General features: G+C 41.5%; 1 protein-coding gene across 4 annotated transcripts in view; it reads left to right on the forward strand.

Moving 5' to 3' along the window:
- Nucleotides 1–5511, forward strand: part of LOC141098583 (cytochrome P450 2K1-like) — a 243856-nt gene extending 238345 nt beyond the window's left edge. For all 4 annotated transcript variants that reach the window (XM_073586490.1, XM_073586489.1, XM_073586493.1 and 1 more), the window contains 3 exons: nucleotides 2023–2207; nucleotides 3727–3868; nucleotides 4255–5511. In XM_073586490.1, coding sequence (XP_073442591.1) covers nucleotides 2023–2207; nucleotides 3727–3868; nucleotides 4255–4433 — 506 coding nt within the window. In that variant the 3' untranslated portion in view covers nucleotides 4434–5511. The remainder of the gene's footprint in view (nucleotides 1–2022; nucleotides 2208–3726; nucleotides 3869–4254) is intronic.
- Nucleotides 5512–26596: the final 21085 nt, after the last annotated feature.

Here is a 26596-nt window from a genome sequence, read left to right on the forward strand (position 1 = left end):
GGTATGTGTTAAAGGGGCGCTCTTTCGCCCAGGGCACATGAAAACCTGGAGCCAGCCCTACCCCCCCATAACTTTAGCCAAATAACCCCCATTTTTCAGTGCATAACTTGTATTATGAAGTTAATTAAGGTTGACAAGCTTAAGTAAGAAGAATTGATGCTTTTGGCATTCAAATGGGCACTGTAGGTGTGTTTCCTGTCCTCCTCTCACTGCCGACTTTTATTCCCCATTGACTTACATTGGGTTTCGTGTTTCGGGACGACCCCGACTTTTCCCTATAGTCGGCCGATCTTGCTCGACCCGACTTTTGGAAAAGTCGGGTTTCACGAAATGAAACTCGACCCTAAAAAACCAAAAGTCGCTCAACTCTACTCAACACTAGTCGTGAGATCTCAGTGCTTTTTGTACATCAGACGTGTTAGATTTTATAGGGTTTTTGCGTGATTGCAGACAGTGGCTTTCCTTTCCTATCCTACCTAGACAGTTTGGGCCCCATCATTTGCTCAGTCTATTTTCTGCCTGTGTTTGTGCCTCATCTTGTCTCACCGACAATATATGTTTGGGGGCTATCTATTTCTTTCAGGTTCTACTCCGGGGCAGTTTAGATTTTACCTTTCTTGCGTTAGGCTTAATTAGTTCTCCGGCTGTGCCGAGGCGTCTAGGGCATCGTAGGTGCGCGCCACGACTACTGTTTGTTGTGTTATTAGGATTAGGGGTCTGCAATCCACTAAGTGACCAACCTTTCTGGCTTCCTGGTGGCCTAGCCTATTCCTGCCATCCTTCTCGGTGACCTATTCATAACAGTCCCCCACCTGAACTTAGGGGGACTTAGCCAATATGATGTGGAGATCTTCCTGTATACAATTCCCACTACTTGGTTGTGGCTTTTGGTATTTGCTGTACCTGCTGGCATTTTGGATCCTGCCACTAAGTGTTGGACTTTTTCTGAAGGTTCTTTGCAGAATCTGCATCTTGGGTCTTGTCTTGAGTATATACAGGATTAAGCTGACATGTAGGAGCCTCATCTATTACATATATATATCTATATATAGATATATATATATACAGTATATATATAGCTAGCCAATCATTGCGCTCTGCAAACGATTTTAGACTAACCTCTGCACTAATCTGTACCTCCCACTCCCGATTCCTAGACTTCTCCTGCATTGCACCAAAACTCTGAAATGCTCTACCCCAAGATATTAGGACCAGCTTCAACTTGCATAGCTTTAGGCGCTTCCTCAAAACACATTTGTTCAGAGCGGCCTATCACGTTCACTAATCAAATTAATTTTCTGTGTAAGTGTGTGTAGCCCATTCACTATATCTATCTATCTATCCCACACTCCCTCAAGATGGCTGGACCATCAGTGTAAATACATCACTGTAAATACACACCTGTACTTTGTATCTCCCCCACCTCATAGTAGATTGTAAGCTCTCACCAGCAGGGTCGTCTAATTTTGCTTTAATCAGTGTATTACTGTTAACGTTGTTACTTATGACTGTTGTTTGAAATTGTTAAATTGTAAAGTTCTGCGGAATATGTTGGCACTTTATAAATAAAGATTATTATTATTATTATTATTATTATTATTATTATTATTATTATTATTATTATTATTATTATTATTTACACAGTACAAAGCTGATATGGAGGATGTTCATCTATTCTAGTAATATTATATATGTTGAATTTCAACTCATGTTACATTGTCGCATATAACCTTTTCCCCTATCCTGATATTGTAAAATTTCCCCAAATAAAAATGATTGAAACAAAAATAACTTCTGGTTTAGGTAAAATTACAATCTCAAAATTTCTCTACAGAAGAATATGACAAGAATTATTACTACTGGGGGAAATTAAGGTTACGTCACCTGTAATTTCATAACAACCACAATGATATTAAATGTCAAAGTGGAAATCTGGCTGAAATGTTATCATTTTTATGGATGAATGTTCTCACCAAATCTCCACTTTTTACATATGGTTTTATGTATTTTTGTTGGAAATAGAAAAGGTCCAAAGTGAGATCGATAAAGTTATTGGATCGAATGCGCCCCAGGTCATTCATCGTAGAGAGATGCCGTATACTGATGCCGTCATCCATGAGATTCAACGATTTGGAAACATTGTTCCATCCAATTTGCCCCACGCTACTATTCAGGATGTAAACTTCAGAGGATTTCTCCTTCCCAAAGTAAGTAAAAAAAGAAATATTCAACCTTATTTTTTTTAACACCAAACTTAAGTGGTTTCCACTATTTATTTTCATTTTGGCATAGATAATCACTTAGCAGCCTTTGGCCAGTTTCCCCAGTCTCCTTGCTTCCTCTTCCAGTCGGGGATGTCATGTTATGTTTCAACCAGTATGGACGGAGTATTTTATGAAGTAATCAGTCATAAAAGGAAGGAGGAGATTTGGGGCATGGTCAGTAGTGCAGACTGATGGCAGAGGTCCAATAGATGATGTTTTGTTTTATTTGAAGCCACCATGTGCCTATTTTTTATATAGTGATAAGTATTGGATAACCCCTTATGGACAGGTATTTTCCATCCATTTCCCAAATGTTCTCCAATATTCTGATTTTGGTGCCTATAGACTTATTGTCCTCCTCTGAGTTCTCTGCTTAACAAATTAAAGAGGCTTTGGAAGCCATCAACATGCATTCTCTATAGGAATTAGGTCAAATCCCTTAAGTGAGTTGTAAGGTTTTATAACTTTCCATGCTAAATAAAATTCTTATTATATTTGTTTTATTACATTTTACCCACTCTGCAATGGTAATACCAAATATGTATAGGTGTTGTTGTCTGTTCTATTACGTCTCCATAATACAAATGTCAAAAATATAAAATATATATATATATATATATACTGTATATACAGTATATATGCATCCATATATATATTTTTGTTCCTGCTACCGCATTCTAAGGCCCATAACTTTTTCCTTTTTCTTTTGACACTGACGTGTGGATGGAAATAAGTTCTGTTGACATAAGTTTTTTTCAACACAAATTGATTGTTATTTTTTTGCTTTGTTATGATATTCTTAGGCCAAGTGCTGTGTGCTTTAGATTATACTTTGCAGTCCATTTTGGTTGCATCAGTTTCCTAAATGCATTTTGTTACTGTTTACATCTTGTGAAAATTAAAATATTTTATTTAATGAAAAAAACATTTATTTTTAATTAATTTATTTTTTTTCTAAACTTTATTCAATTGCATTATCAGCTTTAAAAGGAATCTGTCAGAAGGTTTTTGCTAGGTAATCTGATGACAGTAGGAGATGGGGGTAAAAACACAGATTTTTATGATGTGTCAGTTATCAGGTTTTATCACCAGGACATTATCATTGTTGTGATTAGCTGAGCTGGCAGTGTAAGCACTGGCCTTACTCCGCCCCCTCCTGTGATAAGCTCACATTCAATAGGCAATGTAAATACTGAGCATGGTGGGGGTGAGGTTAGCTGTGGTGGGGTGGGGTTAGCTTTCTCAGCTCTGCTTCATGCTTACTGTAACTCCAATTGTGTCAGAACCTCTGCACCCAGTAAACTAAGTGATACATATTTGGGTTTAAGGTCTCTTTGCCTACATTATGCTGCTCTCAGATGAGGTAGAAAAAACTTATTGACAAATTCCCTTTAAATAAATAAAGCCTTTAGGAGGGAGGTTCCCAATTAAATATGACTTGTGCAAATGTTGAAACTTTCAGGGAATACAGGTGATCCCACTGCTGACCTCCGTACTTTATGATAAGAATCACTTTGTAAAAGCCGACGCGTTCTACCCAGAACACTTTTTGGATTCCAGTGGAAATTTTGTAAGGAATGAAGCGTTTATGCCTTTTTCAGCCGGTGAGTTATTTTTTACTATGTTGGAGTAGAGATGAGAGCAAATAAGAACATTTCTCCATCATCACATTCACTAAATTAATAGAAATGTTTTTTAAATCTTCTCCCTATGAGGCTGTGTCCTGAGGGTACATTAACGATTTATTTGGACTATGCATTGGGAAGATGTGAGAATCTGTATGGGGACAGTTTCTTCCTTTTGGGCAATCTGTGTGAGGCGAGGATGGTTGTGCCTCCATATTTAAATGCTGGGTTAACATTTCTCGGATTGGAATCGATGACTTACAGTTTTGTTATAACAGCCTATTTTGAAACTATATAATATATTATGCTTTAGTCATGGAACAATATAAACTTTTTATTATTTTCCACATATTTCACTGCTGTAGGTAAAAGAAGTTGCGCTGGAGAAAACTTGGCTAAAATGGAGCTGTTCATATTCTTCACGAGACTGCTGCAAGTCTTCACGTTTAAGGCTCCTCCTGGGGCTGCACTAGACCTGACTCCTGTGGTTGGATTAACAGCCAATCCAATGCCCTATAAGATGTGTGCTATACCCCGGGAGTGAACACTTTGTCACCTACATTGAAAAACCTTAAAAAGGGTTCTCTTATGAAAACAAGTTATCATCAATCGACAGAATAAGTGATAATTTATTAATTGGTGGCTCCAGCCACTGAGAACCCCATCCCTTAGCAGAACAGGGCAGTGAAGCTAAAGTAATTGTTGTAAGAAATAAGCAACATCATTGATATAATTTTAAGGATCTGTTAAAAAAATGAATTATTTTAAATGTAAATCCTTTGCACTTATAGCACCTGATGAGGAACAGATGAGTATAATTATTCTACATCTCACTCAAACTATGAATCTTGAGAGGACCATTTCAGGTCATTAAAAATATGTAAAATGTCACCTGTGTCCTTAATAAAGCCTGGGACTCTCTGGACAAGAAGTTACAGGAGAGAATTGAGCCACTCTCCCAGTCTCTCACCAAGTGTCTCAATACCAGATGAGAATTTATTAATTGGTGGGAACCACACCCAAAAGCAGAACAGGGCACTTCTATCCTTGATAGAATGGCCATGTAATGTGTATACACGACCACCTCTCCATGTAATCCCTATTGGGCTGACGAGAGCTGCTCTTGGTCCCATAGAGGATGACTACAGCAGTAGTCGGGACACCGACCTGATGCTTCATATTGTAATGGGGATAATAAACTGGCAAAACTGTTAAACTCAAAAGATTCACTCATCTCCAGTGAGCATTCATTTTTTATTCTATTTTCTTATACCCTTCTCAGCCCTTTTAGGCCTGGTAAGATGGCCATCACTTTTCTAGATTTACACAAATCAAATTGCAAGAAATTCATGGCAAATTCATCTCTACCATCCTCCACCCTTTTTTAGTATACAATACATTTCAGTAATGATTTTAGCTATCATTTTACATACTTGTATCTGATGCTTGCGAATTATCGTAATTTTTCTAACATACAAGATTCTTACTGCTGCACAAACGCCTTCTGTCAGTGATTTTATAGAAACACATTTTAGCATTCTTCATCTATATGTGTTGTCTTGTTTTGTATATTTACAGGACTGAAATTATTCACATTTTATCAATAAAGGTCATAATTTTCATCATGTTTATTTTGGTTAATAATTTTCAAATGTAGTCCCGCCTTTTTGTCTAAATGTCTAAATAAAAATTGTGTGATTGATCATTAGACTGAACTCCATCTTATACAGTATGCTTTAACACTCCACTGACTCACTGATTATCAATGCTTCTCTACCTAACCTCTTTCCCCCCAACGAATTATGGAAATTCTCTTATATTTGATATGCATTGATTACAATTTTTTTTTTCCTGAGCTGTGTTAGAGATACATATTTCTCGTTGAACACATTACTGGCTTTCAATTATACAGCTCTGGCAAAAATTAAGAGACCACTGCACAGTTTTATGAAAATCAGCTTCTGTACATGTCTGACAGCCATTCCATTCCAGTGTCAGTTGAATTCCAACAAGATTACACCGGCTCATTCTACTTAATGTGCTTCTGATTAGGTGATCGCCTGAACGAAATCATATTTAATGAAAGAAAGGTTTGCGCAGTGTGACAAACAGGCAGTGACTGCAGGAAATTTCACAGCAAACCGTGTTTAATGTCTAAACTCACACAGTGCACAGCAGAGAAAACAAAGACAGTTCGCCAGCAGTTACCATGTGCAACGGCACCGCCATGTACGCTGAGGGTGCCATGCCTTTTGGCTCCGCTTGTCCCTGTGTTGCCTCACACAGGTTGAGCTCTGCAAAAGCCTTCTGCTCTGCCTGCTTGCAAGACCAAAACTGATACACCCCACCCCTTTACTGCAGAGTTTTTACAACAGAACTTGTGGCTGTAGGCCACATAGAAAACCTGAGGCCAGGGAAGGAAATGGACTGCCTCACTACCATCCTGTAGTCCATTTAAAAATACAAGCTCATTGCAGGTTTTCTTATATCTGCCTTGGACAAATTGCTTGCCCAAGAGCAACACTTACTTCTATTCTGCCTTGCAATCACAGTAATGCCTGTGATTGCAATGTACTCTCCCAACCTCCATATGCTTTCTACACATCCTGGGGGACACATATCGATCCTCGCGTATGACACCGGTCACTACCTCACATGCCTCCCCTCTGTTCAAACTTGTGGAGTTAAACATTTGTCACCATACAGAGGGTCCGTGACATGACATCTGCATTTCTCTGTGATGTCCCCGCCTGATGTTCCACTGAGAAACTAACGTTTTGTAGGGACAGGAACCATCTGCTGACTCACGATCCTCCCCGATCACTTCTTGTGACAGCACCGCACCTAGGCCTACCTCTGAGGCATCTGTTTGCATGATAAAGGTTTCCTTGAAGTTGAGGCTGATGAGGACTGGCTGTCCACACAACACCGACTTTAGGGACTGGCATGCTTCCTCGCTTGAGGATTCAAGTGGACCATCACCATCTTCTTACCTCTTATCAGGTCCATTAGGGCTGCTAATTTCACAGCAAAATTGGGTATAAACCAGTGGTAGTACCAAATGATACCAAGGAATGCCCTCACTAGTTTGGTACTTAATGGCTTGGGCCAGTTTTCAATGGCCTCAATCTTGTTTACTTGGGGCTTGATAACACCGTGGCCGATCAAGTAACCTAATTACTGGGCTTCTGTGAGTCCTATCGTGCATTTCTTTGGGTTTGCTGTTAACCCCACGATTCTGAGAGACTCCAGCACTGCTTGTACCTGAGACAGGTGGGTAACTCAGTTGGTACTAAAAATGACTATGTCATCCAAATAGGCAGACAATTAATTCTAATGAGGCTCTAACACAATGTCCATCAGCCTCTGGAATATGGCCGGAGCCCCATGTAACCCAAAAGGCAGGACAACATACTAATAGAGATCCTCTGGCGTTATAAAAGCGGTCTTTTCTTTAACCGATTCTGTTAATGGGACCTGCCAGTAACCTTTGGTGAGATTGAGTGTGGTGAAGTTCTGGACGTCTTCCAGTGTCTCAAATAGCTTATCCACCAAGGGCATTGGATAGAGGTCAAAATTAGATACCTCATTCAATTTCCTAAAGTCATTACAAAAACGTAACAATCCGTATGGCTTTGGGATCAGCACACTGGGGCTAGCCCACTCACTCCAGGACTACTCAATGACATCCAGTTGAAGCATTTGCTTCACTTCAGTCGCGATGGCTTGCCTTTGGGCTTCTGGCACTCGGTACGATTTCATCCGTACCCATACCTGGGGCTCGGTGACAATGTCATGTTGTATCAGTGAGGTCTGCATCCGTATCCCGCTGCACCAGAGCCCGAGCCACTGCTGTTTGGTTAGAGCATCATTTATTTTAACCTGACCCCCTGCTGTGTCCTTGGCCAGTGCCAAAAGGATTCCAAAACATTCTCGGTCCTTCCAGACTTTTAGCAGGTTGACATGATATGGTTGCTCGGGTTTCCTTTTTCCATGTTGGTACACCCTATAAGTCACTTCTCCTGCCTTCCTCTTATCTCATTTGACCCTTGCCATTTAGCCATGAGCTTACTCTCTGGGGTCGGCACTAGTGCCAACACCCGGTCTCCTTCTTTAAAGATCCTGACTATGGCTCTCTTAATGTACATGCGACTCCGCATGGCCTGGGCATCCATTAGATGCTCTTTTAATATGGGTCATACTGTCGCAATCCAGTCCTGCATGCTCAAAATGTGCTCGATTATGCTCGATGCGGAGTTGGATCCTGCTCCCATGTCCAGCAGTCCCCTCGGTTGCATGCCATACAATAGCTCAAATGGAGAGAACCCCGTGGATGCCTGCGATACCTCACAGATAGCAAACATTGAATAACAAGGAAAATCCCAGTATGTAGCCGGCGCTCCCGCATAGAGATTCTCATAGATGTTATATACAGTATTAATGTCTGCTTTATTGAAGTAATAATAAATTTCAGGACAAAGCGTTTTGACTCCTATACCCTGGAGTCTTCTTTAGGTCATTAAAAAGTATATAATATGAAAAGATCAGCCACACTCTCTTTTTATACATTCAACTTCCAAAAGATCAAACAGAGCGAAGTGCTGGAGGTGCTCTAAAGCCCCACCCAGATAAATGAAAAAACTACCCAATACCAAAGGGACAAATCCTCCCAGAACATGTTCTCATCAATGCACTAATTTGCTAGCATCTATATGTACACAATGTATAAGGAACTAGCATATAAAATACCATAAAAATAAAAAAAAATAAAAAATAAAAAAAATACAGTTTTTTTTTCCTTTAAAAAAAAACAAATATTTTCTCTAAAAAATTTTTTTATTTTTATAGTATTTTATACAGTAGTTCCTTATACACTGCTCAAAAATAAAGGGAACGCTTAAACAACAGAATATAACTCCAAATAAATCAAACTTCTGTGAAATCAAACTGTCCACTTAAGGCCTCTTTCACACTTCAGTTTTTTTGCATCAGTTCAAATCCGCCAAAAAGTCAGACAAGCGGATCCGTTCTCAACTGATGTGAACGGATGGCACAGGATCCATTTTCAGACGGATCCTGAAAATGAGGAAATTTAAAGGAAGAGAGAGAGAGAGAGAGAGTGTTTTTTTTTTTTGTCCGGCACCCAGAAAGAATTTCGGGTTAAATTAGTGTCTGGAGGATCCGCCAGAAAAAAAAAACGTTGCAAGCTCCGTTTTCAAATCTTTGAGGATGGTGACGGACAGCAACTTTTGGCGGATCCGCAAAAAAAACGGATGCAACGGACGGCAATCCGTCACAATCCGCCAATAATGGAAGTCAATGGAGAAAAAAACGGATCCTCAAAAGAAAATTGAGGATCCGTTTTTTTCAAAACCTGGCGGATTGTGACTGATTGTAAAAAACTGAAGTGTGAAAGAGGCCTTAGGAAGCCACACTGATTGACAATTAATTTCACATGCTGTTGTGCAAATGGAATAGACAACAGATGGAAATTATTGGCAATTATCAAGACACCCTCAATAAAGGAGTGGTTCTGCAGATGGGGACAACAGACCACATCTCAGTACCAATGCTTTCTGGCTGATATTTTGGTCACTTGAATGTTGGTTGTACTTTTACACTTGCGGTAGCATGAGATGGACTCTACAAACCACACAAGTGGCTCAGGTACTGCAGCTCATCCAGGATGGTACATCAATGCGAGCTGTGGCAAGAAGGTTTGCTGTGTCTGTCAGCGTAGTGTCCAGAGGATGGAGGTGCTACCAGGAGACAGGCAAGTACACCAGGAGACATGGAGGGGGCCGTAGGAAGGCAACAACCCAGCAGCAGGGCCGCTACCTCGGCCTTTGTGCACCTTTGTGTAGTATGTATGTTGTATGTGTGTTGTTTGTCTGTAGCATGTTGTATGTATGTAGTATGTATGTACTATGTATGTAGTATGTACTATGTATGTATGTATGTATGTATGTTGTATGAATGTAGTATATATGTAGTATGCATGTAGTATGCATGTTGTATGTATGAAGGTATTGTATGTAGTATGTATGTAGTATGTATGCTGTATGTATGTTGTAAGTCTGTAGCATGTTGTATGTATGTTGTATGTATGTAGTATGTACTATGTATGTATGAATGTAGTATATACAGTGGGGCAAAAAAGTATTTAGTCAGTCAGCAATAGTGCAAGTTCCACCACTTAAAAAGATGAGAGGCGTCTGTAATTTACATCATAGGTAGACCTCAACTATGGGAGACAAACTGAGAAAAAAAAAACCAGAAAATCACATTGTCTGTTTTTTTTTCATTTTATTTGCATATTATGGTGGAAAATAAGTATTTGGTCAGAAGCAAAATTTCATCTCAATACTTTGTGATATATCCTTTGTTGGCAATGACAGAGGTCAAACGTTTTCTGTAAGTCTTCACAAGGTTGCCACACACTGTTGTTGGTATGTTGGCCCATTCCTCCATGCAGATCTCCTCTAGAGCAGTGATGTTTTTGGCTTTTCGCTTGGCAACACGGACTTTCAACTCCCTCCAAAGGTTTTCTATAGGGTTGAGATCTGGAGAGTGGCTAGGCCACTCCAGGACCTTGAAATGCTTCTTACGAAGCCACTCCTTCGTTGCCCTGGCGGTGTGCTTTGGATCATTGTCATGTTGAAAGACCCAGCCATGTTTCATCTGCAATGCCCTTGCTGATGGAAGGAGGTTTTCACTCAAAATCTCACGATACATGGCCCCATTCATTCTTTCATGTACCCGGATCAGTCGTCCTGGCCCCTTTGCAGAGAAACAGCCCCAAAGCATGATGTTTCCACCACCATGCTTTACAGTAGGTATGGTGTTTGATGGATGCAACTCAGTATTCTTTTTCCTCCAAACACGACAAGTTGTGTTTCTACCAAACAGTTCCAGTTTGGTTTCATCAGACCATAGGACATTCTCCCAAAACTCCTCTGGATCATCCAAATGCTCTCTAGCAAACTTCAGACGGGCCCGGACATGTACAGGCTTAAGCAGTGGGACACGTCTGGCACTGCAGGATCTGAGTCCATGGTGGCGTAGTGTGTTACTTATGGTAGGCCTTGTTACATTGGTCCCAGCTCTCTGCAGTTCATTCACTAGGTCCCCCCGCGTGGTTCTGGGATTTTTGCTCACCGTTCTTGTGATCATTCTGACCCCACGGGGTGGGATTTTGCGTGGAGCACCAGATCGAGGGAGATTATCAGTGGTCTTGTATGTCTTCCATTTTCTAATTATTGCTCCCACAGTTGATTTCTTCACTCCAAGCTGGTTGGCTATTGCAGATTCAGTCTTCCCAGCCTGGTGCAGGGCTACAATTTTGTTTCTGGTGTCCTTTGACAGCTCTTTGGTCTTCACCATAGTGGAGTTTGGAGTCAGACTGTTTGAGGGTGTGCACAGGTGTCTTTTTATACTGATAACAAGTTTAAACAGGTGCCATTACTACAGGTAATGAGTGGAGGAAAGAGGAGACTCTTAAAGAAGAAGTTACAGGTCTGTGAGAGCCAGAAATCTTGATTGCTTGTTTCTGACCAAATACTTATTTTCCACCATAATATGCAAATAAAATGAAAAAAAAACAGACAATGTGATTTTCTGGATTTTTTTTTCTCAGTTTGTCTCCCATAGTTGAGGTCTACCTATGATGTAAATTACAGACGCCTCTCATCTTTTTAAGTGGTGGAACTTGCACTATTGCTGACTGACTAAATACTTTTTTGCCCCACTGTATGTAGTATGTATGTAGCATGTATGTATGCTGTATGAATCTAGTATATATGTAGTATGTATGTTGTATGAATGTAGTATATATGAAGTATGTATGTAGTGTGTATGTATGTATGTTGTATGAATGTAGTATATATGTAGTATGTATGTAGTATGTATGTTGTATGAATGTAGTATATATGAAGTATGTATGTAGTACGTATGTATGTTGTATGAATGTAGTATATATGAAGTATGTATGTAGTATGTAGTATGTATGTATGTTGTATGAATGTAGTATATATGAAGTATGTATGTAGTATGTACTATGTATGTATGTATGTTGTATGAATGTAGTATATATGAAGTATGTATGTATGTTGTATGAATGTAGTATATATGTAGTATGTATGTATGTTGTATGAATGTAGTATATATGCAGTATGCATGTAGTGTATGTATGTAGTATGTAGTATGTATGTTTTTTTTTTTTACATTCAACACATTAGCCGGATGATGGGACTACTACTGTCCCATCATTGGCTAATGTGTCAATCACTGTCATTGTAGCAGGCATCGCCCAATGGGACTTGTAGTACCATCGGACGATGCCTGCACACACACAAGACCCCCAGCAGGCCCGCACAGACCCCCGACAGCTGGCACAGGCCCCCGAGAGGCCCGCAAAGACCCCCGACAGCCGGCACAAGCCCCCGGCAGGCCCGTACAGACCCCCAGCAGCCGGCACAGGCCCCTGGCAGGCCCGTACAGACCCCCGACAGCCGGCACAGGCCCCTGGCAGGCCCGTACAGACCCCAGGCAGCCGGAACAGGCCCCTGGCAGGCCCGTGCAGACCCCCGACAGCCGGAACAGGCCCCTGGCAGGCCCGTACAGACCCCAAACAGCCGGCACAGACCCCCGAGAGGCCCGCACAGACCCTGCCCGCACACACAGACACGCACAGTGTCCGCCCACGCACCGCCCACACTCTTCCCCCCTCCCGAAATGGATGTACAAGGAAAGAAAGGGGTTTTTTTTAATTCCAATATTTCTGTCCCATTGACTTGTATGGGACTTCCGGTATCGGAATCGGCGATACCGATACTTTTTCGGGTATCGGTCCAATCCAATCCGATCCGATACATCTCAGTATCGGATGGTATCGCTCAACACTAATTACCATGCGAGGGCAAACTGTCTCAGCACCTGGTTGCTGAGCCACTCTATTAATCTCTACTACCCATTCTGGGGCCCAGGCTAAGGTGGGATCCAGGAGCTGAGCTGTCCCGAACTTACCAGGGGACACCTCCAGCTCGGGGATCGGTGGGGTCTCCTCGACCTCTCCTGACAATGCCTCTATGGGAAGCCTATCGGCGGTTACACTCTGTCTCTTTGTTGGTGACCCCTACGGTACGTATCCCTGACTCGGGATCTTCAGGTTCCGTGTCCGGAATAACATTTTACCTTGGGAGGATTAACCCTGGTCTCCCACAGGGACCAGAACAGGAGCAAGTCTATTCCTAACACAGTCCCATACAGAAGAGTTTTTACCACACCCACCACATGTTTGATTTCTACACAGGGTGTAGAAGAAGTAACCTCTGTGGTCAGGTACTCTTGGAGTTCCCCATGTCATGATCCAGGTTGGGGTTTGCTTGTTGCTTTTATATCTCTCACCTGCTCATGGAGGGGTTAACTTTTCCTGCCTCTCTTTGGTTCTTGGGTGGCTATTTAGTGGTGCTATTGTTGGTAGCTTTTGTCAGTGATAGTTCTCGTCCTTGGCTTGAGCAGCTGATTCATATATCCTAGTGATCCTTCTGCCTCTGATTTCCTCCTTGAGACTGATCCATTCCCTATACCTGACTTTGTGTACATTTGGTGATTTCCCTACATTGTATGACTCAGCTTGAACTCTGAACCCCACCTCCGATTTCCCTGTCTCTTGTACTACGTTCCCCCACCGGCTTTTGACCCACTTGCTTGTACCTTGACTTCTCTTTCCATCTCATGCTGTGGATACCGTGCTCCAATCTGGCTCTGACTTTTGGCTTGTCTCTGACCTTGTGCTTTGCTGTAACCTCTGGTACTTTGTCTTTCTGTTTGTGGCTGACTCTGGCTTGTCGATACTTTGGTGGACCAAGTGGCCAACCTTACTCACATGATGCAGGAATTATCTGTTGAGCACAGGGCCTTGGTTACTTCTCAGAAGCAGGTGCCAGGTGCAGAGGGAGATGTCTGTGACAGTTAACTCTGGGGGGACCTGCTCTGTCAAAAAAAAAGTCTGGTGATGTGACTGATGTGTCTCTGCACTCTCCTGAACCTTCGTTGAAACTCCCTGATACCTTCTCTGGCAAGAAGGATAAGTTCCGCATGTTCAGGGAGGGTTGCAAATTATTGTTTTCCCTTGACCCCGATATTCAGGGGATGAGAGTCAGCAGGTGGAGATAATTATATCTTTTCTGAAGGAGGGTCCGCAGTCTTGGGCTTTTTCCTTGCCTCCAACCGCCCCTGAGAGAATGTCTGTTGATAAGTTCACGGTGCTGGTCATGCTTGTTGGTGGCTCTGTACTACAGTTGTGGCCAAAAGTATTGACACCCCTGCAATTTTGTCAGATAATACTCAGTTTCTTCCTGAAAATGATTGCAAACACAAATTCTTTGGTATTGTTATCTTCATTTAATTTGCCTTAAATGAAAAAACACTAAAAGAATTGTCCTAAAGCCAAATTGGATATAATTCCACACCAAACTAAAAAAGAGGGTGGACAAAAGTATCGGCACTGTTTTCTAATTTGTGTAATTAACAGCACCTGTAACTTACCTGTGGCACCTAACAGGTGTTGGCAATAAGTAAATCACACTTGCAGCCAGTTGACAAGGTTTAAAGTTGACTCAACCTCTGTCCTGTGTCCTTGTGTGTACCACATTGAGCATGGAGAAAAGAAAGAAGACCTAAGAACTGTCTGAGGTCTTGAGAAACCAAATTGTGAGGAAGCATGAGCAATCTCAAGGCTAAAAGTCCATCTCCAAAGACTTGAATGTTCCTGTGTCTACCGTGCGCAGTGTCATCAAGAAGTTTAAAGCCCATGGCACTGTGGCTAACCTCCCTAGATGTGGGCGGAAAAGAAAAATTGACAAGAGATTTCAACGCAAGATTGTGCGGATGTTGGATAAAGAACCTCGACTAACATCCAAACAAGAAAGGCACATCCAGCCCATAAACGGCAGCGCTTCCCAGGACTCACATCCAAAGATGATTTTTCATATTTTTTTATTTCATGGGTTAAAAAGAGATACAATGCGTTTCAGATACAGTGTATATCCTTCATCAGGTAGACATAAAAACATAGTACAAATCCTAATAGTATAAAATTCAGTTACACTTATACAGTATATAGTAGCAACCTTTTATCCCAGTCTCAGAAACTTGATTTAGGGTGTGGACCAAGTTCAGTAACACAGTTCAGGAACACACCCACTGATTGATCCAACCTTGACAACATGGATGCAAGACGGAAAAAAAAAAAAAAAAACCCAGAGAGAAAAAAAAAAAGAAAAAAAAAGCAACGTTCAAACTCTCTCTATGATATCATTCAATCCATTTGGATATAATGTTCCCAGATGATATATCCAAAATGTTTCTTTCCGGTTTAAAAGAGCATTCCTATTTGCAACACCAGAGGGTATCTGCTCCACCGGAGTTACTTTTATGTTAAAAATTTTGTTATGTTTAATTAGTAGATGCCTTGAGAGATTATGTTTTAAAAAGCCGTTTTTTGCTCTATTACTGTGGCCATTAATGCGGGACCGCAGTGTCTGCACAGTGCGTCCCACATATTGCTAACCGCAACTGCATGTGATTACATATACAACAAAATCACTGCTACAGGTGAGTCTTTGTGAAATCTCAAAGACCTCACCAGTACTATTACCTTTGATGGTTTTAGCCCCGTGATCTAGGATCCCACAGGTACAACATTTTTTAGAGGTGCATTTGAAAACTCCGGTTCCTTGAGAAACACCACATAAAATTTGATCCATACTTTTTTTTATAGTTTTTTCCTTTTGAATCCAACTGTTTTTTTAATTTACTGGGGGCCACCAAATTTTTCAAAGTTTTCCCCCTTCTATATGTAATCCCTGGTTTAACAGGGAGATGTTTTCCCAATAACAGGGTCACGCTTCAAGATATACCAATATTTTGAAAGCACAGTTCTTATTACTTTATTTCCCCTATTGAATGTGGTCACAAATTTCAATTTCCAGCGATCATCACTTTTTTCTTTTCCAATGGTCAAATTATCCCCCTTCCTATTTTTTCCTTTTAAACATTCCTCCTGTGTTTTTACTTTGTTATCCCTATATGCACTAATTATCAAGTTTTTGGGTATCTTTTTTCCTTAAATTTTCTTTTTAGAATTTTAGACTGAGCTACATAATCAGATTCTCTCGTACAATTCTTTCTTATACGAAAAAACTGGCTGTGGGGTATATTAACCTTCCACTTCTTGTAATGTGCACTGTTAAAATCTAAAAAGCCGTTTGAATACACCTTTTTGAAGTGGGTTTTTGTAATAATTTTTTTCCCACTATGGCTGATCTCTAGATCAAGAAACACCATTTTTTCTTTATTAATTTGTGATGTAAAGGTAATCCCCCAGGTGTTATTATTGAGCTCCTTTATTAACTGTGCCGCTTCCTCCTCTGTCCCCTTCCATATAATAATCAGATCATCCATGAAGCACCTATAAAGCCTTATTTTGTCATTGAAAACAGGCTGCAGATCTCCTCTAGAGCAGTGATGTTATGGGCCTGTTGCTTGGCAACACGGACTTTCAAATCCCTCCATAGGTTTTCTAATGAGTTGAGATCTTGAGACTGAATAGGCCACTCCAGGACCATCATATGCTTCTTATGAAGCCACTCCTTTGTTGCCCTGGCGGTGTGCTTGTGGTCATTATCATGCTGAAAGACCCATCCATGTTTCATCTTCAATGCCCTTGCTGATGGAAGGAGGTTTGCACTCAAAATCGCACGATATATGGCCCCATTCATTCTTTTTTCCCCACTGTATGTACGAAATCTGTGCATCATTGGTGGAACATGTGTATCACTGTATCTGCCCCATGTATAATCTTTCCTTTCAGTTAAACACTGTCAGGAGAAAAACACCTTCAGCAGCTCTACAGCCACTACAGCTCCCCAAGAATAATACAGTGTCAACATGTGAACCGATTCAGCCTGCTAATGGGTCAGTAAGAGCATTGCCGCTATCACCGATCTGTTAGGTGCACCGAGGGGGATGCACTGTGTCTGCAGGCTGGCATGAAATGCCCCATTCAAGTCATGCTCTGCCATCGATCAACCATGTGAATAACACAACATAACTATACCAGGAAGTGATAGTGTCACCCCCAAAAATAAGGGAAAAACAAAGCATACAGTTGTGGCCAAAAGTATTGACACCCCTGCAATTTTGTCAGATAATACTCAGTTTCTTCCTGAAAATGACTGCAAACACAAATTCTTTGGTATTATCTTCATTAAATTTGTCTTAAATGAAAAAACACAAAAGAGAATGAAGCAAAAAGCAAAACATTGATCATTTCACACAAAACTCCAAAAATGGGCGAGACAAAAGTATTGGCACCCTCAGCCTAATACTTGGCTGCACAACCTTTAGCCAAAATAACTGCGACCAACCGCTTTCGATAACCATCAATGAGTTTCTTACAATGCTCTGCTGGAATTTTAGACCATTCTTCTTTGGGAAACTGCTCCAGGTCCCTGATATTAGAAGGGTGCCTTCTCCAAACTGCCATTTTTAGATCTCTCCACAGATATTCTATGGGATTCAGGTCTGGACTCATTGCTGGCCACCTTAGAAGTCTCCAGTGCTTTCTCTCAAACCATTTTCTAGTGCTTTTTGAAGTGTGTTTTGGGTCATTGTCCTGCTGGAAGACCCATGACCTCTGAGGGAGACCCAGCTTTCTCACACTGGGCCCTACATTATGCTGCAAAATTTGTTGGTAGTCTTCAGACTTCATAATGCCATGCACACGGTCAAGCAGTCCAGTGCCAGAGGCAGCAAAGCAACCCCAAAACATCAGGGAACCTCCACCATGTTTGACTGTAGGGACCGTGTTCTTTTCTTTGAATGCCTCTTTTTTTCTCCTTTAAACTCTATGTTGATGCCTTTGCCCAGAAAGCTCTACTTTTGTCTCATCTGACCAGAGAACATTCTTCCAAAACGTTTTAGGCTTTTTCAGGTAAGTTTTGGCAAACTCCAGCCTGGCTTTTTTAGGTCTCTGGGTAAGAAGTGGGGTCTTCCTGGGTCTCCTACCTTACAGTCCCTTTTCATTCAGACGCCGACGGATTGTACGGGTTGACACTGTTTTACCCTCGGACTGCAGGGCAGCTTGAACTTGTTTGGATGTTAGTCGAGGTTCTTTATCCAACATCCGCACAATCTTGCGTTGAAATCTCTTGTCAAATTTTCTTTTCCGTCCACATCTAGGGAGGTTAGCCACAGTGCCATGGGCTTTAAACTGCTTGATGACACTGCGCACGGTAGACACAGGAACATTCAGGTCTTTGGAGATGGACTTGTAGCCTTGAGATTGCTCATGCTTCCTCGAAATTTGGTTTCTCAAGTCCTCAGACAGTTCTTTGGTCTTCTTTCTTTTCTCCATGCTCAATGTGGTACACACAAGGACACAGGACAGAGGTTGAGTCAACTTTAATCCTTGTCAACTGGCTGCAAGTGTGATTTAGTTATTGCCAACACCTGTTAGGTGCCACAGGTAAGTTACAGGTGCCGTTAATTACACAAATTAGAGAAGCATCACATGATTTTTCGAACAGTGCCAATACGTTTGTCCACCCTCTTTTTTATGTTTGGTGCGGAATTATATCCAATTTGGCTTTAGGACAATTCTGTTTGTGTTTTTTCATTTAAGACAAATTAAATGAAGATAATAATACCAAAGAATTTGTGTTTGCAATCATTTTCAGGAAGAAACTGAGTATTATCTGACAGAATTGCAGGGGTGTCAATACTTTTGGCCACAACTGTATAAAGATTATTATTATTATTACTACACCTAATATCCCGCATGATCCCGTCGGCCAGAGCCACCAGACTACTCCCCCTAATATCCTGCATCATCCCGTCAGCCAGAGCCACGGACTACTACCCCTAATATCCCACATCATCCGGTCAGCCTGGGGTCAGAACCAGAGCACTGAGTGGAAAGGTCCTAGCTTCCATACCGGGGATCCCTTTAATAGAGGCCTGGCGTCAGAACCAGAGTGCTGAGTGGATTTGCCCTGACTTCCATATCAATGATCCCTTTTATAGAAGCCTGGGGTGAGAATCAGAGCACTGAGGGATTTGCCCTAACTTCCGTACAGGAGATCCCTTTAAGAGAGCCTGGGGTCAGTACCAGAGCATTTGAAGGCAATTGTCCTGACTTCCATACCGGGGATCCCTTTAAGAGAGGCATGGGGTCAGTACCAAAGTACAGAGTGGATTTGCCCTCACTTCCATACCGGGGATCCCTTTAAGAGGGGCCTTGGGTCAGAACCAGAGCGCTGAGTGGATTTGCCCTAACTTCCATACCGGGATCCCTTTAAGAAAGCCTGGGATCAGAACCAGAGCGCTGGATGGATTTGTCCTAACTTCCATACCAATGATCCCTTTAATAGAACCCTGGGGTCAGAATCAGAGCGCTGAGGGATTTGCCCTAAATTCCGCACAGGAGATCCCTTTAAGAGAGCCTGGAGTCAGTACCAGAGCATTTGAAGGCATTTGCCCTGACTTCCATACTGGGGAGAAGCATGGGGTCAGAACCAAAGCACTGGATGGATTTTCCCTGCCTTCCGTACCAGAGATCCCTTTAAGAAAGGCCTTGGGTCAGTACCAAAACACTGTGGATTTGCCCTAACTTGCATACCAATGATCCATTTAAGAGACCCTGGGGTCAGAACCACAGAGCTGAGTGGAACGGTCCTGACTTCCATACCGGGGATCCCTTTAAGAGAGGCCTGGGGTCAAAACCAAAGCGCTGGATGGATTTGCCGTGACTTCCATACTGGAGATCCCTTTAAGAGGGAAGATGTGCCTATGGGATGGAGGATGTGTGATATGCATATGGGCACGGGAGGGGGGGATTCATTTTTGTCATGTGCTCTGCTCCTTTATGGGGGGCAGACAATGGCTGGGAGCTTATGTTCCCGGAGATGCTAGATTTCACCCACCACGTCAGTGTCTGCTGAGGTGTTGTCAAGTAGGAAAACTTGCTCATAGCAACCAATCACAGCTCAGCTTCTTTTAACCAGCTCTGGTGAAATGAGAGATGCTTAGTGATTGGTTGCAAGGAAAACTGTTGCTCATAGCAACCAATCACAGCTCAGCTTCTTTTGAACAGCTCTGGTGAAATGAAAGATGCTTCATGATTGGTTGGTGATACACACACACATACATACATACATACATTCAGATATATATACAGTGGGGAAAAAAAGTATTTAGTCAGTCAGCAATAGTGCAAGTTCCACCACTTAAAAAGATGAGAGGCGTCTGTAATTTACATCATAGGTAGACCTCAACTATGGGAGACAAACTGAGAAAAAAAAATCCAGAAAATTACATTGTCTGTTTTTTTTTCATTTTATTTGCATATTATGGTGGAAAATAAGTATTTGGTCAGAAACAAGCAATCAAGATTTCTGGCTCTCACAGACCTGTAACTTCTTCATTAAGAGTCTCCTCTTTCCTCCACTCATTACCTGTAGTAATGGCACCTGTTTAAACTTGTTATCAGTATAAAAAGACACCTGTGCACACCTTCAAACAGTTTGACTCCAAACTCCACTATGGTGAAGACCAAAGAGCTGTCAAAGGACACCAGAAACAAAATTGTAGCCCTGCACCAGGCTGGGAAGACTGAATCTGCAATAGCCAACCAGCTTGGAGTGAAGAAATCAACTGTGGGAGCAATAATTAGAAAATGGAAGACATACAAGACCACTGATAATCTCCCTCGATCTGGTGCTCCACGCAAAATCCCACCCCGTGGGGTCAGAATGATCACAAGAACGGTGAGCAAAAATCCCAGAACCACGCGGGGGGACCTAGTGAATGAACTGCAGAGAGCTGGGACCAATGTAACAAGGCCTACCATAAGTAACACACTACGCCACCATGGACTCAGATCCTGCAGTGCCAGACGTGTCCCACTGCTTAAGCCTGTACATGTCCGGGCCCGTCTGAAGTTTGCTAGAGAGCATTTGGATGATCCAGAGGAGTTTTGGGAGAATGTCCTATGGTCTGATGAAACCAAACTGGAACTGTTTGGTAGAAACACAACTTGTTGTGTTTGGAGGAAAAAGAATTCTGAGTTGCATCCATCAAACACCATACCTACTGTAAAGCATGGTGGTGGAAACATCATGCTTTGGGGCTGTTTCTCTGCAAAGGGGCCAGGACGACTGATCCGGGTACATGAAAGAATGAATGGGGCCATGTATCGTGAGATTTTGAGTGCAAACCTCCTTCCATCAGCAAGGGCATTGAAGATGAAACGTGGCTGGGTCTTTCAACATGACAATGATCCAAAGCACACCACCAGGGCAACGAAGGAGTGGCTTCGTAAGAAGCATTTCAAGGTCCTGGAGTGGCCTAGCCAGTCTCCAGATCTCAACCCTATAGAAAACCTTTGGAGGGAGTTGAAAGTCTGTGTTGCCAAGCAAAAAGCCAAAAACATCACTGCTCTAGAGGAGATCTGCATGGAGGAATGGGCCAACATACCAACAACAGTGTGTGGCAACCTTGTGAAGACTTACAGAAAACGTTTGACCTCTGTCATTGCCAACAAAGGATATATCACAAAGTATTGAGATGAAATTTTGTTTCTGACCAAATACTTATTTTCCACCATAATATGCAAATAAAATGAAAAAAAAAACCAGACTATGTGATTTTCTGGATTTTTTTTTCTCAGTTTGTCTCCCATAGTTGAGGTCTACCTATGATGTAAATTACAGACGCCTCTCATCTTTTTAAGTGGTGGAACTTGCACTATTGCTGACTGACTAAATACTTTTTTTCCCCACTGTATATATATATATATATATATAAACCTCCTTCTCATCCCTCAATGTGGGTGGTCTTTGTTTGTTGTCCTTTCTCATTTTTGGGACCTCTACCAGAGGCCTGGGAGTTTGAGGGTTCTGCGCAGGATCTTAGATGCTCCCAGTATTGCGCTTTTCTGGACAGAGAGCTCAGATGTTGCTCGTGGGATCTGTTGTAGCCATTCTTCCATCTTAGGGGTGACTGCTCCAAGTGCTCCTATCACCACTAGAATCACTGTTGCCTTCACCTTCCACATCTTCTCCCGTTCTCATTTGAGGCCCTGGTATTTGTCCAGCTTCTCATATTCCTTCTTTCTGATGTTGCTGTCACTTGGCACTGCCACATCTATTATCATTGCTGTCTTCTGATCCTTGTCTACTATGACAATGTCTGGTTGGTTAGCCAACACCTGCTTATCTGTCTGGATCTTGACGTCTCACAGGATTTTAGCCCTTTCATTTTCCACCACTTTTTTTCTGGGGTCTCCCACCTGGACTTAGGGGGGCTTAGCCCATATGCTGCACAGATGTTCCTGTGTACCAGTCCTGCTACTTGGTTGTAGCGTTCAGTATGCTCTGTTCCTGCTTGCAGTTTGCATCCTGCCACTATGTGTTGGACTGTTTCTGAGGTTTCTTTGCATAGTCTGCATCTCGGGTCTTGTCTTGTGTGGTAGATTCCTGCTTCTATGGATCTTGTACTTAGTGCTTGCTCTTGTGCCGCTATGATTAGCGCCTCTGTGCTGCCTCGGAGTCCAGCTTTCTCCAGCCATTGGTAGGATTAATCCATGTCAGCCACTTCCATTATCTGTCGTTGGCACATCCCATGCGGCGGCTTGTATTGCCATGGGGCTTCATGTTCCTGTTCTTCCTTCCAGATCTGTTGTTGTTGCTGCCTTAGGCTTTCTCTCAGCATCTCATCTTCTGGCGCCATTCTTATGATGTATTCCTGGATACTCCTTGTTTCATCCGTAATGGTGGCTTGGATGCTTATGAAGCCTCGACCACCCTCCTTTCTGTTGGTATACAATCTTTGGGTGCTAGACTTAGGGTGGAGACCTTCATGCATTGTGAGGAGCTTTCGTGTCTTCATATCTGCAGCTTCCATCTCTTCATTTGGCCAGCACACTATGCCAGCAGGGTATCTGATAACTGGCAGGGCATATGTATAGATGGCGTGGATTTTAATCTTCCCATTGAACTGGCTCTTCAGGACCTGTATTACCCTTTGATGGTATTTGGATGTTGCTGCTTTCCTTGCCTCCTCATCATGGTTACCGTATCCCTGTGGGATGCCGAGGTACAGTACTTGTAGCATGTCTGTACATCTGCTATATGCCCTGCTGGTAATTCCACTCCATCGGTCTTGACTACATTGCCTCTCTTTATTACCAACTGGCCACACTTCTCCTGTCCGAAGGACATCCCGATGTCTTCACTGTAGATCCTTGTCAGGTGGATAAGTGAATTGATGTCTCGTTAGTTTTTCACATACAGCTTGATATCATCCATGTAGAGGAGGTGGCTGATGGTGCTTCCACCCTTAAACTTGTATCCATAGCCAGACTGTAATTATCTGACTGAGGGGGTTCAAACCTATGCAGAACAGCAATGGGGACAATACATCACCTTGGTATATGCCGCATTTGATGGTCACTTGTGCTAGTTGTCTTGAGTTGACTTCCACTGTTGTTCTCCATAGCCCCATTGAGTTTCTGAGGAAGGTTCTTAATTTACTTTTGACATTGTAGAGAGCCAAGCATTCACAGATCCATGTGTGTGGCATTGAGTCATAGGCTTTCCTGTAGTCAATCCAGGTTGTGCTGAGATTGGTCTGTCTGGAACTTGAGTCTTGAGTGACTGCTCTATCTACTAGGAGCTGGTGCTTAGAGCCTCTGGTGTTGGTCCTGATGCCTTTCTGAGCTGGATTCATGTACTGGTTCATATGGTTCTGTAGGTTGGTGGCTATGATGCCTGACAGGGGTTTCCATGTTGTTGTAAGGCAGGTTATTGGGCGGTAGTTGGATGGAACTGTTCCTTTATGAGGATCCTTCAAGATCAGCACTGTTCTACCTTGTGTTAGTCAAGCTGGATGGTGGCCTGCTTCTAGCAGTTGGTTCATGTGCTTTGCCATACGTTCATGTACCACTGTTAATTTCCTTAGCCAGTAGGTGTGGATCATGTCTGGGTCAGGTGCTCTCCAACTCTTCATGTTCTTGACACGATGTTGGATGTCTGCTGTAATGGTGAATGGTTTTTGCTCTAGGTGGTTGCGGTGTTTCTTTCTCAGATCTTGTAGCCACATTGCACTGGTGTTATGTGTTTTTTCCTTCTCCCATATGTCCCTCCAGTTCTATTCAGTCTCTGCTATTGGTGGAGTTGCGGCCTTTGTGCTGTTGTTCTGTAGTTGGGAGTACACTTTGGATGGTTCTTTGGAGAACAGGGCATTTATCTTCTTGGCCTCAGCTTCTCTAGTGTATCTACCTAGTCTTGCAGAAAGTGCTGTGAGCCTTTGTTTAGCAGTCTCTAAGGCTTCAGTTGGGGTCATTTCTTTGTATTTTGTCCAGCTTGGTGTTATTCTTGATCTTTACACCTTTCTGTATTTCTGTTAGTTGGCTGACTTCTCTTCGTGTCACCTTGATGTTTGTCTCCAGCCTTCTTTTCCAGGGGGGGCACATACTTTTGTTGTTCTTGCTAATTGTATAGCCAAGCATTTCCATGAGTCAGCTGAGGCAGTAGCATAGATCAGTTTATTAGTCTGAGCTATAGTGGTGATAGGTATTGATGCAAGTACCCTATTCGCATCTTCTAGCATACTGCCTGGTGGTGTTTCTTTGCTGGGCCTTGGCAGTCGATCTCTGGTGTTGATGTATATAGTTTATCTAAGATCTTCTGCTTCAGACCAGCTGCAGTGCTCTCTAGTCGCAGGATTGGATTAGGATCTTCAGGGAGTTGCACATGTTGTTCTTCCAAGTCATCATGTGGGGTGGCTATATATATATATATATATATATATATATAGAAACATAAGAGAATTGGGATCCAGCAAAAAGATGAAGGTTCACCAGAATTATAAAATCTTCTTCTTTATTTATCCATTAATTCATATAAAAAATATATGAGGAACTCCAAACAATTGGTAACATTCCAGCAAGGCACTACATGTTTCAGCACTATGTGCCTTCTTCACGGTCCTATTTGAACTGAGCTCCAACACTGACAATGTATCCTCCTTTGTGGAACATATTCAAATGACCCTTAATTAAAAGCAGTGAAACAAACCAATTAAAAACACCTGAGTAGATGGTTGAAACTCAGTACAAAAATATTGCTAGAAAAATACATATATTGAACATGTTTTATACATAGACCAATGATATAAACATTTGGTAATAAATCAACAGTGATATGGAATAACTGCCACAAAAAAAAAAAAAAAAAAATTATATAAACATATATGAAAAAATACATCATGTAGTAGGCGCGATCTAAATATCAGAGACAATCATCTTCCTTTTTTTCATGTTTAAATAACAATAGTTTTAATCTCAAATTTACATGTCACATGAATGAGCTGTCAATCAATTTTCTTGATTTGACCTTGAAAATAGATTCAAATCGAAAAAAGTGTTGGTGGAACCTTATCGCAAATCTACAACTGTGAATAGTATATTGATGGCAAATTCATGTCACGCCAACCATGTTATTAGGAATATACCCACAGGTGAACTGATTCGAACAAAAAGAAATAGTACAGAAAAAGATACCTATATGAAAGAATCTGAATTTTTGGCAAAAAGATTAAAATCCAGGGGTTACCCAAACTGGTCTCTAAAAAGAGCGAGAGGCATAGTAGATAATTTAAATAGACAGGAATTGTTGGAATATAAAAATATCAAAGAACATAACAATGATTTGGGTATAGTTTTCAGCACTAAATTTAGTCCACAGTATCAAGAAATAGTCTCCATTATTAAAAAAACATTTACCCATTTTAGAACAAAGTGGTGAATTGAAAGAAATACTAAAAAAATATTCAATTAAATTTGTTGCGAGGAGAGCTCCTACTATAGGATCCATGTTGACGGCAAGCTTATTTACTGATCCAGACAAAAAATTGAAACAAAATTGGATGAAAATTGTAGGCTGTTATGGTTGTGGTGCAAAAATTTGTAAGTGTTGCAAATATATTGTTAAAACAAAAACATTTTCTTCTATAAAAAATGGAAAAAACTTTGAGATTTTTTCTTTTATTAATTGTAATACAGAAAATGTAATATATCTTATTGATTGCAATATTTGCGGACTTCAATATGTGGGTTGCACCACTAATTCATTGAAACAGCGTATGCGAAAACATTTGTCGGATGCAGTTAATTTGCCTATTGCAGGAGCCTCTGCGGTTTCCAAACACTTTGCTAATGTGCATAAAGGAGATTTAAAAAGCTTTTCCTTTAGGGGAATAGAGGTGGTTACAAAACCACGTAGGGGTGGTGATTATAAAAGTAAAATCCTCTCTAGAGAAAGTAGGTGGATCTTTTTATTAGAGACTAGAGTTCCTGACGGATTGAACAGTAGAATGGATCTTATTACACAATATTAAGTAAGAAAATAAGAGAAGAATTTTTTTTTTTTTAAGATAGAGTGCATATATTAGTTTTTAAAAGATTATATCTCTATCTTAAACCTACTCCAATATATTATCCCTTTTGAGAGTTATATTAGTGATTGTCTCTGATATTTAGATCGCGCCTACTACATGATGTATTTTTTCATATATGTTTATATAATTTTTTTTTTATTATTTTTTTTTATTTTTTTGTGGCAGTTATTCCATATCACTGTTGAT

This window comes from Dendrobates tinctorius, unplaced genomic scaffold (assembly GCF_039654945.1).
Source record: "Dendrobates tinctorius isolate UK_male_01 unplaced genomic scaffold, ASM3965494v1 ptg000093l, whole genome shotgun sequence".
Classification (NCBI taxonomy): Eukaryota; Metazoa; Chordata; class Amphibia; order Anura; family Dendrobatidae; genus Dendrobates; species Dendrobates tinctorius.